This window comes from Anolis carolinensis, chromosome 3 (assembly GCF_035594765.1).
Source record: "Anolis carolinensis isolate JA03-04 chromosome 3, rAnoCar3.1.pri, whole genome shotgun sequence".
NCBI classification, from domain to species: domain Eukaryota; kingdom Metazoa; phylum Chordata; class Lepidosauria; order Squamata; family Dactyloidae; genus Anolis; species Anolis carolinensis.
Window position 1 is genome coordinate 41,189,936 of NC_085843.1, and position 15,940 is coordinate 41,205,875.

Below are 15,940 nucleotides of genomic sequence, written 5' to 3' on the forward strand. Positions count from 1 at the left end.
GGTCAGACCACATCTGGAATACTGTGTCCAATTTTGGGCACCACAGTTGAAGGGAGATGTTGACAAGCTGGAAAGCGTCCAGAGGAGGGCAACTAAAATGATTAAGGGTCTGGAGAACAAGCCTTATGAGGAGCGGCTTAAAGAGCTGGGCATGTTTAGCCTGCAGAAGAGAAGGCTGAGAGGGAGACATGATAGCCATGTACAAATACGTGAAGGGAAGTCACGTAGGAGGGAGCAAGCTTGTTTTCTGCTGCCCTGCAGACTAGGACATGGAACAATGGCTTCAAACTACAGGAAAGGAGATTCCACCTGAACATCAGGAAGAACTTCCTGACTGTGAGAGCTGTTTGACAGTGGAACTCTCTCCCCCGGGCTGTGGTGGAGGCTCCTTCTTTGGAGGCTTTTAAGCAGAGGCTGGATGGCCATCTGTCGGGGGTGCTTTGAATGCGATTTCCAGCTTCTTAGCAGGGGGGTTGGACTAGATGGCCCATGAGGTCTCTTCCAACTCTACTATTCTATGATTCTATGATTCTATGGCCAGTTTTAATCTGCTGCGTTTTATTAAGTGTTTTATTTAAATTAGTTGGGGTTTTTATATACTGCTTTTATGTTTTGTTTTATATTTGTTTTATGTTTTTGCACTGTTTTATAAATGCCTATGCATTTTATTGTACTTGTATATTTACAGCACTAATATGTGCTTTTGTAAGCTGCCCTGAGTTCCTTTTGGGAGATGGTGGTGAGTTATAAATAAAGTATTATTATTATTATTATTATTATTATTATTATTATTATTATTCCAAACCTTTGATTTCCATCAGCTTTTTTTTCGTGTCAGAAGCAACCGGAGTTGCTTCTGGAGTGAGAGAATTGGCCGTCTGCAAGGACATTGCCCAGGGGACGCCCGGATGTTTTTGATGTTTTACCATCCTTGTGGGAGGCTTCTCTCATGTCCCCGCATGGAGCTGGAGCTGATAGAGGGAGCTCATCCGCGCTCTCCCCGGGTGGGATTAGAACCTGGCAGCCTTCAGGTCAGCAACCCAACCTTCAAGTCACAAGGCTTTTATCCCCCAGGCCACCAGAGGCTCCTTCCATCAGCTGCGAATCTGTGATTTCCACTGGCTGCAGATCATTAGTAAATAATAGTGATGTTAATGTGGACATATTGAAGCATACACATTCATGCCGTGGCCATTTAATAATATGGAGCATGATAATTCACATTTTTTTGTATCTGCACAGGATTCCAGAACTGAACCCCCACAGATATAGCAGGCCCACTGCACATGGTTCTATGATACATTTTTAGTCAGGCACATTGTATGTTTTGCCTTTGATCAACCAAGTGCGCTTCAGTTATGTGAACTTGCATTTAAAAACATCTGTAGTATAAATGTTCTGAATCAAAGGAGATAACATATATATTTGATATTTGATTTCAAGAGGAAAGACGATAACAAATAGTTTGGAAGTAGCTATCTTCATTCAACTAGCTGAATAAAGTCCAAGTTATTAGATTCTAAAATTAAGAGAAAAATATGTTTCATTTCAAAAACACACACTCTCAGTGCCTTTTATAGCCACAGACAGGATAAGTGCGGCCACAAAAAACATTGGGCCAGAAGGCATATTGCTGGTTAAAATCTGAAGATCTCCAGCATTTGGCTGCATCTCTGTCACACTGGCACATTAATTTTTGGCATTTGTCCAGCGTTGGATCTGAAAAGAGGATTACAGGAAGAATAGTTAGAGAGGAAACATAAAATAGATTGAAATATTTAGATAAAGAGTGGGATACAAATATTTTAATAAAACAAAATAATAAAAATAATAAATACTGAAGCAACCAATGTGTATTGGTTCCTGACATTTGTTAGTGCATACGGCTGTGAGGTGGATGGGTCCATGAGTCAGGATTGAGTCAGGATGGGTGTCAAATTTAATCAGAAACTATTTTCAGAACATTGGTTCTCTTTGATTAATTTGAAACACAATCATAAACAACATGCCATATATACCTGATTATAAGCCGACACGAATATAAGCCGAGGTACCTAATTTTACCACAAAAAACTGGGAAAACGTATTGATCCAAGTATAAGATGAGGGTGGGAAATGCAGCAGCTACTGGTAAATTTCAAAAATAAAAATATAAATTGATACCAATAAATTTACATTAATTGAATATTTACATAAAACTGTGATTTAAGATAATAATAAGACTTTAATAAGATAAGACAGTCAAACTCTGATTACCTATATCCTTGAGTATAAGCCAGTATGAACATAAGCCGGCCAAGACCCTCACTCGAGTATAAACTGATTTGGGGGGGGGGGGGTCGGCCCTAAAAAAGGGCTGAAAAGCTCAGCTGATACTCAGATATATACAATAATTATCTTTCTTCAAAGCATTATGTGTATTTATATGTATATGTTCCTTAAGTATACCCCCTTCTATTTTGCATACATATCAACATTTATGAAGCACTATCACAATCTGTAAGCTAATTCTTAATTTGCTAATCTTTATGTGGTGGAGACTCTTACTTTCTAGCAAATGTTTCCTTCTGGTCTTTTTATGGCAAATCAATTGGCTAATCTCGGAATGAAAGGTGTCATTGAGAAGAGGCTGAGAGGAAAGGGTCTAAGAGAGGAATAATCCCTTTACTTTTATCCCTTGAATTAAAAGGAATACCTATAATCCTGATTATCTGTCAGTAGGTATCAAAATGTAACCACAGCAAATGTCCTTGAAAAGCACTGTCTTTTTTTAAAAAAAAGGAAAAGTAAACTTATTTATTTGTCTAAACTCTTCTATTTTAAAGGCCCATACCATGTCTGTCCTGGTGTTTTACCAAACCAGGATGTAGAGCAGTTCCAAGCTGGGTTATATATTTGGTCCTCCATAAACTAGACCTGAACTAGATGTTTGCATTAGGTCTCGTTTTAGCCGGACTTTGACTACTTTAGTGTCTTTGTTTAGAAGTAATTTGTATTATTGTTATTTTAATGACATAAACTGTCCATTTCAACCACTATAAAGCATTTTCCTGAATCTTTGCAAGCATTTACAGTGCCTCTCCAAGAATAAAGCTTAATTTACCTCTTTTAAAGCATCTGCATAGATTTATATCCCCAATCTCTCCCTTCTAAAAGAAAGTGAATAAATGCAATGAAATTAAAATAGGTCTCTTACCACATATTACATGATTGTCCTTACAAGTCCATTTATATCTGCGTATCATGGGACTACAGCCTTGTTCCTGTGCAAAGCCGTAACAGCAGTCATGGGCATGGCAGCACCTTTGAGCAATAGAAGTGAATTCACATCTGTTATATTTTGTGATGATTGCTTAGAATATAACATTGTATTTTAGTTCTAGTGGTCCCTCCAGGCCATCCTCTCCTCCATCCCAGTGGTCTTTTTTCTTTTTTCTTTTCAGATTCATATGTTATTTGAGTGATTATATTCCTTCTGTTTATGTGATTGTTTTAGTCAATTGTTAAGTTTTGTTTTTGTTTTTAATTCGTATAGCATTTTATAGTGTTTTCAGTGTTTTATTGTACAATGTTTTATACTGATTTTATATTGGAAACCGCCCTGAGTCCCTTTCGGGAGAGAGGGCGGTATACAAATAAACTTTTACTTACTTACTTTTACTTAAGGATACTATCAAGGCAAAACTACAGGCAATGCAGAAATAGAGTCTCTCTTTAGTTGAAAACTTGCTGTTTTGCCCAGGATAAACCAACAGTGCATCTAATAGAGTAGGGGCTAGTATTTGTTTCATATGTTTCATTTGTGCTTTTGTACCGTAGTGTTCATTCATATTGCACGGTACAGCAGACCCCTCCCCATATGGATGAAGCAGTGAAAGGAAACTGAAAGCATCACAAAACCATTTGCTTTGCAGCTGTTCATTCCTCTGCCTACCGCGCTTGTTGCCTCTTGCCTGCCTCAGTGCCTGCCTTGCAGTCTGCTTATTCTTTAACCTCAGGTCTTCTCTACAGATTGAGAGGGAGATTTTTCAGAACCAGTGGTGCCTTAAGCCCCTGCCTTTAAGCTCAGGTCTCCTCTGTAGATCGAGAGTAAAACGTCTCAGAATCATTGGTATCTTAGTGTTACCCTTAGGTTAGAGGGTGGGACCAGCAGGGAAAGACTGAATGTTTTAAGGAGGTTTTATTTATAGAAAAAAAATCCTAAAATTTAGAGGATGGCCCAAACCTTGTAAGAGTTGGAGGGCTAAAGGTGGTAGATATGCCCTCCTTGTGTGATGATTTTCACCTCTCTAGCCCTAAAACTGAGCGGAAGGGGAAACTGGGCAGTTTGCCCATTGCTGCCAATGGGACGAATGCATTTGTATATTTGGATGGTGAAACGAAAGAGCTCATTCGGATGGATGCCGGTTTTGGAAGCAGCGGACAGACACAGAAATGGGGCCATATGAATGGAACAAACAGATTTTATACAAATGCACAAGACTTGCATCTAATGCTTTTATTGGCACTAAGATGGCTTTTTGTACAGGTTTTAAAGCACATAATTTGTCTTCTGGAAGAAATTAATTAGGTACACATAGTAACAAGGGTTTGATAGATCCAAATATACAGCCACTTTTACAGATGGTAAAGTCACTGAAGCAAGAATTAAACGGAATCAAATTAATCCCAAGTGAAATCTGAATGGTTCCAAATCAAACAAGGGCACACAATAACACACTTCTTTTCCCATATAGCAACATGGTAATGTCCTCCTATATAACAAAGGGCAGGTTTCTCTAATCCGATCATATTATCTTTCATTCTCAGTCCTCACCACTGTAAATATGTTGTTGGTTTCAGACCTTGACAAAGTCCTTTTTTATTTTATTTTTCTTCTCTTTTTCTTTTTGAACGACAGGTCTCAGAACCATAAGGTGGGATTTTTACTATAATCCAGAAAAGGACATTTCTCCAGCTCTTGAATGGTTCTCTCCTCCAGTGTGTTTTACAATTGGTCTTCTCAACCGATAAAGCCTGGCACCATTTAAAAGCTTTAAATAAAGTGCGAACACAACTGGAGAAGTGAATGGAAATATGGCACTTCAGGATACAAGTGATGCCCTTACCAGTCTGTTTCGTCCTTGGGCCATCCTCTTCCTCCCTGGCCACAGTAGCACCCATAACCTAGATACATCAAAGCAAATCGGCCTGTGGTGCATTGTAAGGCTCCGGATAATTCAATGATGCCTCTTTTGTGTAAAGAATGGGTCTTTCCAAGAACACTATTCCAAACTGTAAGAAGGGGACATGATTTTATTGCATTTGAAATAAAACATTTACAATAAAATCCTTGCTTTATCTCTTTACACTTTCCAATTCAAGTTCCAAATTGATTCATACATCACGGCACATTCAGAAGCTACAGTGAGGAATTCATCACAACAGGCAATCAAGTCACAGTTATAGCAAGATGAGAGTATCTTTGGCTGAGACTTATCACATGACTGTACTATCTGATACGTCCTACTGTTATCCTCCTGTAAACGAGATTTGCCTCCCTCGTGTGATAAACTCCTAAGCCATCATTCAGCCCAGTTCTCAGGTTCATGCATTCTCCTGCCCAATTCTTTCCTCTTCTGGCATATATGAACAGTAATTGTGAAGCTATCCCTTTTGCTCTTGCTTAAATAAAACTATTGGCTGAGATTAACGTGAACTAAGCTTTGAACAGACCACTTTTAAGTCATAGTTAATCATGTGATTCTGACTGTGGGCCCATTTACAAGGGCACCTACCTCCAGGGCATGTGACGGATGCCATTTTCTTTGGCATTCAGGTCTCACCTGATAATTAGGATCCAACAAAAACTCAGAAACCTTTTTACGTCAATGCAACTAACAGCCCATTGTTAAGACGAAAGAAAATATGGAGAGATTTGTAATGCAAATTTGGATTTTGGCCAGTAATTGCTTCAGAATAGTTTCTGCCCTACCCTCAAAACCCATAGAAAGGCAGTGCAATGTAGTTATCTAAAGAATTATATTCTGGGGGGGAAAAACAGTTTACATTTTTTTCCCATGCTGTTAAAGGAGAAAAGAGAGGAGGCCAAGATAGCTTTCCATGAAAAGGGGGTTCAATATGTAGGAGCTATGAAAAAGAACTCCTCTTCCTGGCTTTCCAAACATCACCATGAGGATGATGAGCCTGAGAGAAAACCTTCTCTGAAAGACCTGAGTAGGTTTACATAGTTCAATACAGTCTCACAGAGAGTCCCAACCCAAGCCATACGCAGCTGCATAGTTCATAATCTGCACTTTGAATTGTTCTTGGAAATGAACATTTTTTCCTTTTTCATTTATTTATTTGTTTATTTTATGTCCTGCCTTTCTCTTAACATGGGATCAAAGGAGAGTCACATCATAAATTAGAAAAAGATAATCTATAAAACACAGTTAAATAATTGATCACATTAAAACACCAGAACTTTAAAAGTATGTAACATCATTTAACAAAATAATAATAATTAGTCAAGGTATCCTAACAAAGATTTCTGGTCCCTTAGGGCAGAACAAATTCCAGTATTTATGATGAAAGCAGTATCTAAAATATTCATTCCTATAATCAAAATCATTGATTTATAATCTCTATCTTCTCAAGTATTTTTTTAAATCAAAGTTGTTTACAGATTTTCCTCTCATTTTAGAGACATGTATTAAACATACATATTTCATTCTTGCTAACCAGAAAACAAAATTCTCAACAGTTTCTAAGGAAGTGATAGGACTTAAGTTTTTACATCCCAAAGATATGTAGTTAAAGCATTTTGCGAAATACAAAACCCAACAAACAGGCTTGACAGACAAAATTGCCTTTGCATTGGAAACCTGAAAAATTGACCACTTCTACACTTTAATAAGGTCAGGGCTCTTAAAACAAAACCAAAAAAACCCAAAAAACAAAAACAAAAACAAATGAAGATCACTGTGTCTATACAGACTTCGTATTGCTTTCAAGAAATGCTTTGGAAATCTGATAAGCATTCTTGAAAATGTAATAGTTGCTGACTGTACAACTCAGTCTGTACAACTCAGGATTCAAACTGCTTTTTAAAAGGAATGAGATACAGTACATAATAGCTAGCAATATTGTAAAAAGTGAAAAACAGCAAGAAAATAATGCCTGAAGGGCACTGTATTGTGAACAAACATACATAGTCACCTTCACATGGAGTGTGCAAAATATATATGCACATACACAAAATATATTCATATTATAAATTATGCACCACATCCCTCGATCTTGAAAGAATTCCCAAGTGAAGAGGATATGACACTTCAACCCCATTCTGTGCTCATTCCTACCATTACCTGGTAAAATTCTTTAGTTGATTATAACAGGCACAAAATAAAATATGTTCCTATGGAAAGGGTAGTCCTTTCTCCAAATAACTATGCAATTGAATTATTCTTTCTATATTGAATAGGAAAGGCACTGCAGTGAAGGAAATTTTTACTAAGAAAGCACAGAGGTTCTGCATCTTCTACTACACTAAAAAGATAGATAGCTAAAAATTATCACATAACAAAAACGAGCAATGTGATTAGATCGTGTACCATGCATTTGTAACAGAAGGTTTTCTGGCATCTACCTTAGCAGACATCAAGCTGCAGTAAATACTCCAGGAGCCTTAAAACAGATAAAAAGCCTGGCAATAACAACTTGACAAAGTTCTGCTGTGTGCCAGCTTGTCCTGTGGAAAGCTACAATCTCAGAAGCACAAATGGGAAAAGTTCCTTTTTTGGACTACCACTCCCAGAATGTGCAGAAAAGGCAGGTTCTATGTGCTTATTTATATATTTCATATTTGTTGCCTTTCCCCCCTTCTTGCTTTCAGCTATAGATGACTTTACCTATGGAAAATATCACCGTTTAAAGGATGGAGACCAAACAAAGGCAATCATTCAAATATGAGAACTACGTAAGTCAACATGCCAGAATTACCCAGAGCCAAGCCATTCGACTGACCTAATTTCACTGAAGGAGTTTTCAGTGTCTAGGAATAGCCATGACTTGGTCCTAGTGAACTAAAATAAGTATACTTCATTTGGCTGGGCTTCATGCCACCTTGAAGGTTTAAGGATATTTATTTTGCTTATGTATTTTTGAATGCAATGAGAGCTGTCTGGTTTTCTTTACACACTGACATACTGCACAGTAAACATGCAAACAATCAGTAGCTGGAAGCTTTGCATGTGTTATATGATACCAAAAATAAGCTTACTCACCTGTCGGAGAGCTGTTTGCTTTTGCTGCACAGAATTTTGTAAAGATCAGTAATGAATCCTCTGCATTGGGTGGGAGAAAACAGGAGGAAAGTGCAAAGGGGTAGGTGTTTTGAGGACATCAGTAGTCAGATCATTTCAGGTGCCTTAAATTTTACTCACCTGTCGGAAACAGCAGCAGGGTCACCAGCCGGGCTTCCATTCGGAGGTCAACTCAGTGCGACCCCCACCCTCTCTCTTGCACACTCATAGGCTGTCTAGATTCTCCCTGCTGTCAAACTAAGCCAAGGAGTGGGTGTGTATAAACAGTATTTCCAGACTGCTCCTCTACAGTCTACTCTAAAAGCTAAATATAAGCATATACAGTTAAAAGGTGAGACACTTCTTTCCGCCCTGCCAAATGCCCACTGCTCAGACACTGAGGGAAGGCCCAGTTCTCAGAGGCAGCCTCCTGCCAACAAGGTTCAATGCCTCTATGTGCACGTTGTTCCTTTTTGGGAGGGGCTGTAAGGAGGGAATTAGGCTGAAAAGATCTCTTCGACAGGTTTAGATACTGCAGCCACTAAGCCAGAGTTCCTTTCCTAAGCTGTTTGCTCACAGTCCCCAACTGACCCCTTCCGTGTTGCTTCACTGCTCTGTCTGTGCCAGCTCCACATCTACAACTAGAAGAGTTTATAGGACTAGCTGGGTTTTTTTAGTTAAAAAAATCAAAAACAAAACTCACAAAAGGAGCTCTTTCCTCCAAATACTTGAGCTTGGCAAACTTATTAAACTTATTCAAGTAATTCAAACAGGCTAGGAAAAGTTCACTGGGCTCTCTTTTGGTCCTCGCATCATTACATCCCTTGGCCTGTTTTCTGCCAGATGTTGGACTACAATTCCCACTGCCTGCATCCAGCCTAGCCACATGAATTCACACGAATCAGATGTGAAAGCTATACAGGAAGCCCTCCACATTCGCTGGGGTTAGGGGCACAGTACTTCTTTGAAAGTGAAAAAATGCAATAAAGAAGTTGCTATATTTTACCCAAAAGAACACCTCTCTGGGAATTTTCAGGTCTTCTAGCATGAAGACCTATGGTCAACTTCAACTGGAATCAGATTGTTGGACCTAAAGATTCCTGGAGATATATTTCCTCTAGAAATCTCTAGAATCATAGAGTTGGAAGAGACCTCATGGGCCATCCAGTCCAACCCCCTGCCAAGAAGCAGGGAAATCACATTAAAAAAACCTCTGACAGAAAGCCATCTAGCCTCTTTTTAAACACCTCCAAAGAAGGAGCTTCCACCACACTCTGGGGCAGAGAGTTCCACTGCTGAACAGCTCTCACAGATAGGAAGTTCTTCCTAATGTTAAGGTGGAATCTCATTTCCTGTAATTTGAAGCCATTGTTCTAGGTCTTCCAGAATCTCTGGAGGAACCATAAAGTGATACTAGAGGACCTAAAGTTTTCTACAGGTAACATTTTTATCATATCTATGAATACTCAAATCCACAAAAGTCAAAACCAGAAATGTGGAGGAACGAATGTACAATCAGGCCTCCACATTTGCTGGGGTAAGTGGTGCAGGACCCTCGCAAATGTAGAAAATTTGTGAATAAAATGCACTTATTTATTTTTACCTGAGGGAACATTTCTCTAGGAATCTCTAGGTTCTCCACTGAGGTTCTATGGTCAACCTCTTCAGAACCATAGAGTTGTGCTGGAGGAGCTAGATATTTCTAGTGAGATGTTGTCTTTAGGAATCTTTCGGTCCCCTAGAATAAATCTATGATCGATTTTGACCATAGTTGACCACAGAGTCTTGCTAGAGGACCAAAGATTCCCAGAGAGACCATATTAATCAAATCTATGAATGATCAAAGCTGCAAAAGTTATACCTGAAAACGTGGAGGGCCAACTGTATTTAAATACTGCAAACTGTGTTTAGAGATGAAGCACCAAATGGAATTTCCAATGGCACAAAAACAAATTTGGCAATTGAATAGATAGATATGGTTGTTAAGTATGGGCTGTTAGAAACAGTGGGCACCCTTTGACTACCAAATGTGTAAGAAAAAAGAGCCACACCGACCCAGCATTGTTCTCTACCATTCCCATTGCACCCATGATACTTTTTAAAACTAGACACTGTTATTGGGGGAAGGAAACACAAGAAAAAAGTTCCAGAAACTTGAAATATACTGAATAACATGAATAATTAAAGCCTATCTGACTTTCTGAAATGGTGGGGGAACTCTTGGTGGAATTTGAAACATTTCCAGGATTTCATTAAGCGAGCAGTAACTTTGGATTCCAAAATAAATGATATAAACTTGCTCTGGCATTACCATGGAGATTCAAAGGAGGTTGGCAGTATAATAGAACTAAAGAGAAATAGCAGGGCATTAGGAATGATTTAAGGAGTAAACTTTTACTTCAGCTAGAAGATGACAAGAAAACAAGTGCCAAGTTCCTGCATCAGGAGATGTATTGGAAAGTCCTGCAGAGGTGAGACTATGTTGCGTCTTCCCTTGATACTCCCACTTAGTCTCCCAACAAGAACATTTACTGGCCAATGGGGAGTAGCAACCAGTGACAGAGAAGCAACCAACTATGTACCTGTAGATGAACACACACCAACAGGCATGATCCAAGACCTTCTGGAAATCTCATGAGGTCTTGCGGACATTCAGTTAAGGGAACATAGCTAGAGGCTTCTCCACAGCCTCCCTTGCACTCCACCAGACAGTAAATGGTAGTGTTTGTTTTGGCTGAAGCAACTAAGAAGTGGATGAGTGGAGAATTTGGCTGTTCTACAGTCAACAGAAGGAGCCCTGGTTGCAAAGTGTGTTAAAGTGCTGAGCTGCTGAACTTGCAGACCGAAAGGTCCCAGGTTCAAACCCCGGGAGCAGCGTGAGCGGCCGCTGTTAGCTCCAGCTCCTGCCAACCCAGCAGTTCGAAAACATGCCAATGTGAGTAGATCAATAGATACCGCTCTGGCAGGAAGGTAATGGCACTCCATGCAGTCATGCCGGCCACATGACCTTGGAGGTGTCTACGGACAACACCGGCTCTTCGGCTTAGAAATGGAGATGAGCACCAACCCCCAGAGTCAGACATGACTGGACTTAACGTCAGGGGAAACCTTTACCTTTTTTACAGTCAACAGAAGAGCCCAACTTCTGCAATGACAAAAAAGGAGTTAAACAAAAGTAAGTTGGACTTCATAACCTCCAACGTTTCACAGATGAACAGCAAGACGTATGTAGGCAGGCAGTATCAGAGGATGGTCAAAACAGAAATACATATAATCATCGTCATCGTCATCGTCATCATCATCATCATCATTTAATTATTTATTAATCGCCCTCCATCCAAGATGCTCTAGGCGATTTACAAGCTAAATTGTAATAAAGAAGAACCTGTGGTTTAGCGGGTGTTTTGGCCTACAACTCCCAGAAATCCCAGCCAGTTTACCAGCTGTTAGGATTTCTAGGAGTTGAAGGCCCAAACATCTGGAGACCCACCGGTTGAAAACCACTGAGTTTAAAGCATTGTCTTGTGAGTAGAGTAGATGGGGCAAGAGGTTGATAGGAAGATACTGTGCTGGAACGTAGGGTTAAGATGACTTACCATAGAACTCTCCCCATCCCTCTGAGAATTGCTTTGATGCCAAGGAGAGAAAGGAGCTGGTTACCTAGCAACCCCTATATGCATTGTCTGGCCCACTGTTCTTCATGTGAATGGACTTTACAATAACAAACTCAATGGGTGTTATTTCCAGTCCCCTCTGCCCACTACTCTTTGCCTCATTTTTCTCACTAGTGGCAGAAAGAAGGTGGATAGAGCAGTAAGAGAAACAGAGCATGGATGTGCAGAGCCCTAGTAGAGCAAAGCCAGAAATGGGATACATATACAACAAGAATGGGCAAACTTTGGCCCTCCTGGTGTTTTGGACTTCAATTCCTAACAGCTGGTAGAATAGATTAGACTAGGATAATTTTGTTGCTATTGTACAATGAAAATAAATGTTTTTCCCTGGACATATCACAACATAAAACAACACCCCCATCCCTCCGTAGTGGGATATTGAAGTCCAAAACACCAGGAGGGCCAAAGTTTGCCCATGCCTGGCCTACTCTGATACTTATGACCACATTCACATAAACATACTCTAACAAGAATTGCATAACTATGCACTTTCTCCTAGCATCATACATCTCTAATTGCATATACAGTAGAGTCTCACTTATCCAAGCTAAACGGGCCGGCAGAAGCTTGGATAAGCGAATATCTTGGATAATAAGGAGAGATTAAGGAAAAGCCTATTAAACATCAAATTAGGTTATGATTTTACAAATTAAGCTCCAAAACATCATGTTATACAACAAATTTGACAGAAAAAGTAGTTCAATACGCAGTAATGTTATGTTGTAATTACTGTATTTACAAATTTAGCACCAAAATATCACGATATATTGAAAACATTGACTACAAAAATGGCTTGGATAATCCAGAGGCTTGGATAAGCAAGGCTTGAATAAGTGAGACTCTACTGTAACTCTAAAACACATATATGCATTTGTTTTAAAAGAGGATTTCTTGCTTCCTTTTTGTCTGTTTCTCTATAGTTTAACATTTACTATCTCCTTATATCCAGCAAATTATTTACTTTGGCTTGTTTTTACATTAACACATGGATATCCCAACAGTTTATATCTCCAAACCTGTACATAAAGTCTTTTCCTCTCCTTCAGATATATAGATTGATAAAAAAAAGATTTTGATTCTTTTAAGAAAGTGTCCAGAGATTTATCCCTCAACAAAATCAACTGGTCTGCTAATTCCCATATCGTCACTATCCAATGTTCTAGAAGACTAAGACTGTCTACTCTGTGGGATCATAGCTCTCTAGAGTTTCAGTCCCATCTTTTGCTACCTACTATATGTACTCATGTATAATTTGAGGACAGGTTTTGGGGCCAAAGTTATGGATTTTGACATGACCCATTGATAAGTTGATGGTCATTCTGTGGAACAAGGAGCCAGCTGCCTCTGGTTGCCATTGCCCTATTTCACCATACAGGCATTTTAAAAGACCACAGAGGAAAGAGTAGATGAGGTTAGGCTTCCTTAAGTATTCCTAGGATGGACTAAGCTCTTGCCTTTTGTCTTTTTACTGCAGTGGTTCTCAACCTGTGGGTCCCCAGGTATTTTGGCCTATAACTCCCAGAAATCCCAGCCAGTTTACCAGCTGTTAGGATTTCTGGGAGTTAAAGGCCAAAACATCTGGGGATCCACAAGTTGAGAACCACTGCTCTAATCAGAGAAAGGTGTGGTTCAGCTTTTGAGAAGAACTAAGGGTTTACATTGACCGGTGGATAAGTCAACCCAGGATTTGAGTCAATCTTTTGTCTAAAATTTCTAGATTTGTACATGAGTGAAAACAGCAATCCCTTAAATCACAGAATGTTAGAGAGTGGTCTCAGGATGCTCTGTGTGAAAAGCATGCATATAATCTACCAACAGTTGTATTGTGAGGAGGGGAGGGATGCCATCTTACCCCTTAATCCAAACCATCTACATCTCTGTCACTGATTGATGATATTTCCCCACAGATCCATACCAGTACGTCAATCTGTTAAAACTTTATTCTAGAATAACTGTCCTATTTATATTCTATAGTCTCTAATGTAAGAACAATGGTTTATAGATAACTCTTCCTACATTAGAGTTTGAAGTTGTACTAAAAGGGTGCACGGCATTGCGCCCTTGAAGGTCACAAATAATTATTTGCAAGGTATTGAGAGGACTCATCTATGTGCCCACACAAATCTCTCAGTGATTCTGTTTGCATTATGAGTTTTCTACCCAAGGTATTTTTCACTCTTTTATGGGATGGTGTTAATTTCCTTGACACCCCTCTCTCTCCCCCCCCCTCTCTCTCAAAGTTAGGAAAACAGAAAAAATATGAATAGCGTGCCCAGGAACAAACACCAGCTTATGTGCAGTAACATACCATTTTCTGCACTTTCCATTCAGAATGCATCATCATAGCTAGACAGTTACTAACATTTTCCCTTATTGTGTCCAGTTTTTCCGTTTCGATCTTTCATGACCCTTTCCATTTCCTTTTTCCTCCATTATCCCATGTTGTTTTCCTGACTTTTCGCACCTGCTGAATGAATGGTGAGTTGTTTGAATGAGCCCCACTGGAACTTATTTTCAGAGCCTGGGAGGAAAGACATACAAGCAAACTTCCCTTATAATAAACCTGTTGCATACTGATGATACCATTTGCCACCACTGCTGTGTCTGTTTTGGTCTGATCACCTTCTGATTAAAATTGTCCAACATTTTCAGTGCCCTAAATTCACCTTCTTGGTCCTCTTTGATGTCTCTCAGGCAGTATCAGTAGAAACCTTGCTGGTCAGAGAAGGAGCCTTGTGACTGTCATTTCGAATAATAAATTTCAATGATTTGACAGCTGTAACTAGTAGAGATCCCCATCTGTGAGGAAGTAAGACATCAAAGTATTGCTAAAATTGTCTCCATGCATACTCTTAACACAATCCAAAATCTAAAGCAATGACCTAATACTCTTCCAACTAGACAAATAGATTTGTTTATTGTTTGGAAATATTGTTTTGAATTACACCTCCCAGAATCCTCTAGCCAATATGGTAGCAGCTGGGAGGTTCCGAGAGTTATAGTCAAAAGATAACACAATGTATTAAAATTTGAAAAAGTTTCTGTTCTTGGTTTGAAAGTGTTATTTCCTGTTGAATTGTGCTGTTCTTACTTTGAAAGTAAGGGAGAAGGGCGGGGTAGAAATATTGGAAATAAATAAATAAAAAGTAGTTGTTATACTCCAGAAACCTTTTTGTGACTGAGGGTCGTACTATTATTTCCTTCAGTTTCTATGCACTTCATTTGTATTTTTCCTTAATGAAAATATGTCATTTTTAACTTTTCAGTGTGCAGACTGCAACAGAGTTTTGCAGTTTAATAAACTTTTTTCCATGTTTTTATGATAGAGGCAATTAGGAAATGACATTTATAACCCAAGAATAAAAATTGTGTTACATAGTGTTTTAAATTGTATTTTAATATTTTACTTTATTTAAATGGTTGCTTTTGTACTCTGTTTTTTTAAAGCATTGAATTGTTGTCATGTTGTGAAGCTGCCTTGAGTCCTCTCCGGGGTTGAGAAAGGCAGGGTAAAAGTACTGTAAATAAATAAATAAATTTGTCCATGTTCAAATAATAAGCAATATAAGATAGCCTGGGCTGGAAACATGTCGCCAAATTTGCCACTATTTTTATTTCACTTTCATCAAACTCAATTCCTAGTGCTACAAGTATTTACACTTGTTTTGAAGTTAAACCTCTTGAAAGCATGAACCTTTTTACAGTATATTTACATCAACTACAACCTCAAAATGTTAGCACTATGCTTTATTTGAAGCTACAAGGAATAATTTTCACTTTGATATGTGAAAGCAGTTATATATGTTTGTGCTATGAAGAAGTATGACAACTTGTATTATTGTTTAAATTGGGAGTATTCCTAACCAACTGATTATTACTTTGTGTATAATTCTATTATTATGTGTATAATTCTATCAATTACTGTCATGGAAATAACAACAGCAGCGAAGACAGGCTCCTGCCTTGTAATAAAAGTGGAAA

The 15,940-nt window shown here is 38.8% G+C and overlaps 1 protein-coding gene across 1 annotated transcript; it reads right to left on the bottom strand.

The window, feature by feature from the left end:
* Window positions 1-1,182: 1,182 nt before the first annotated feature.
* LOC100568171 (phospholipase A2) lies at window positions 1,183-11,888 on the bottom strand. Its single transcript, XM_062974765.1, has 6 exons — window positions 11,882-11,888; window positions 11,400-11,430; window positions 8,268-8,327; window positions 5,109-5,274; window positions 3,197-3,303; window positions 1,183-1,719 (listed from the first exon to the last, which is right to left on the bottom strand). Exons 1-6 carry the CDS (start codon window positions 11,882-11,884, stop codon window positions 1,565-1,567), a joined length of 522 nt encoding a protein of 173 aa, XP_062830835.1. The 5' UTR covers window positions 11,885-11,888; the 3' UTR covers window positions 1,183-1,564.
* Window positions 11,889-15,940: the final 4,052 nt, after the last annotated feature.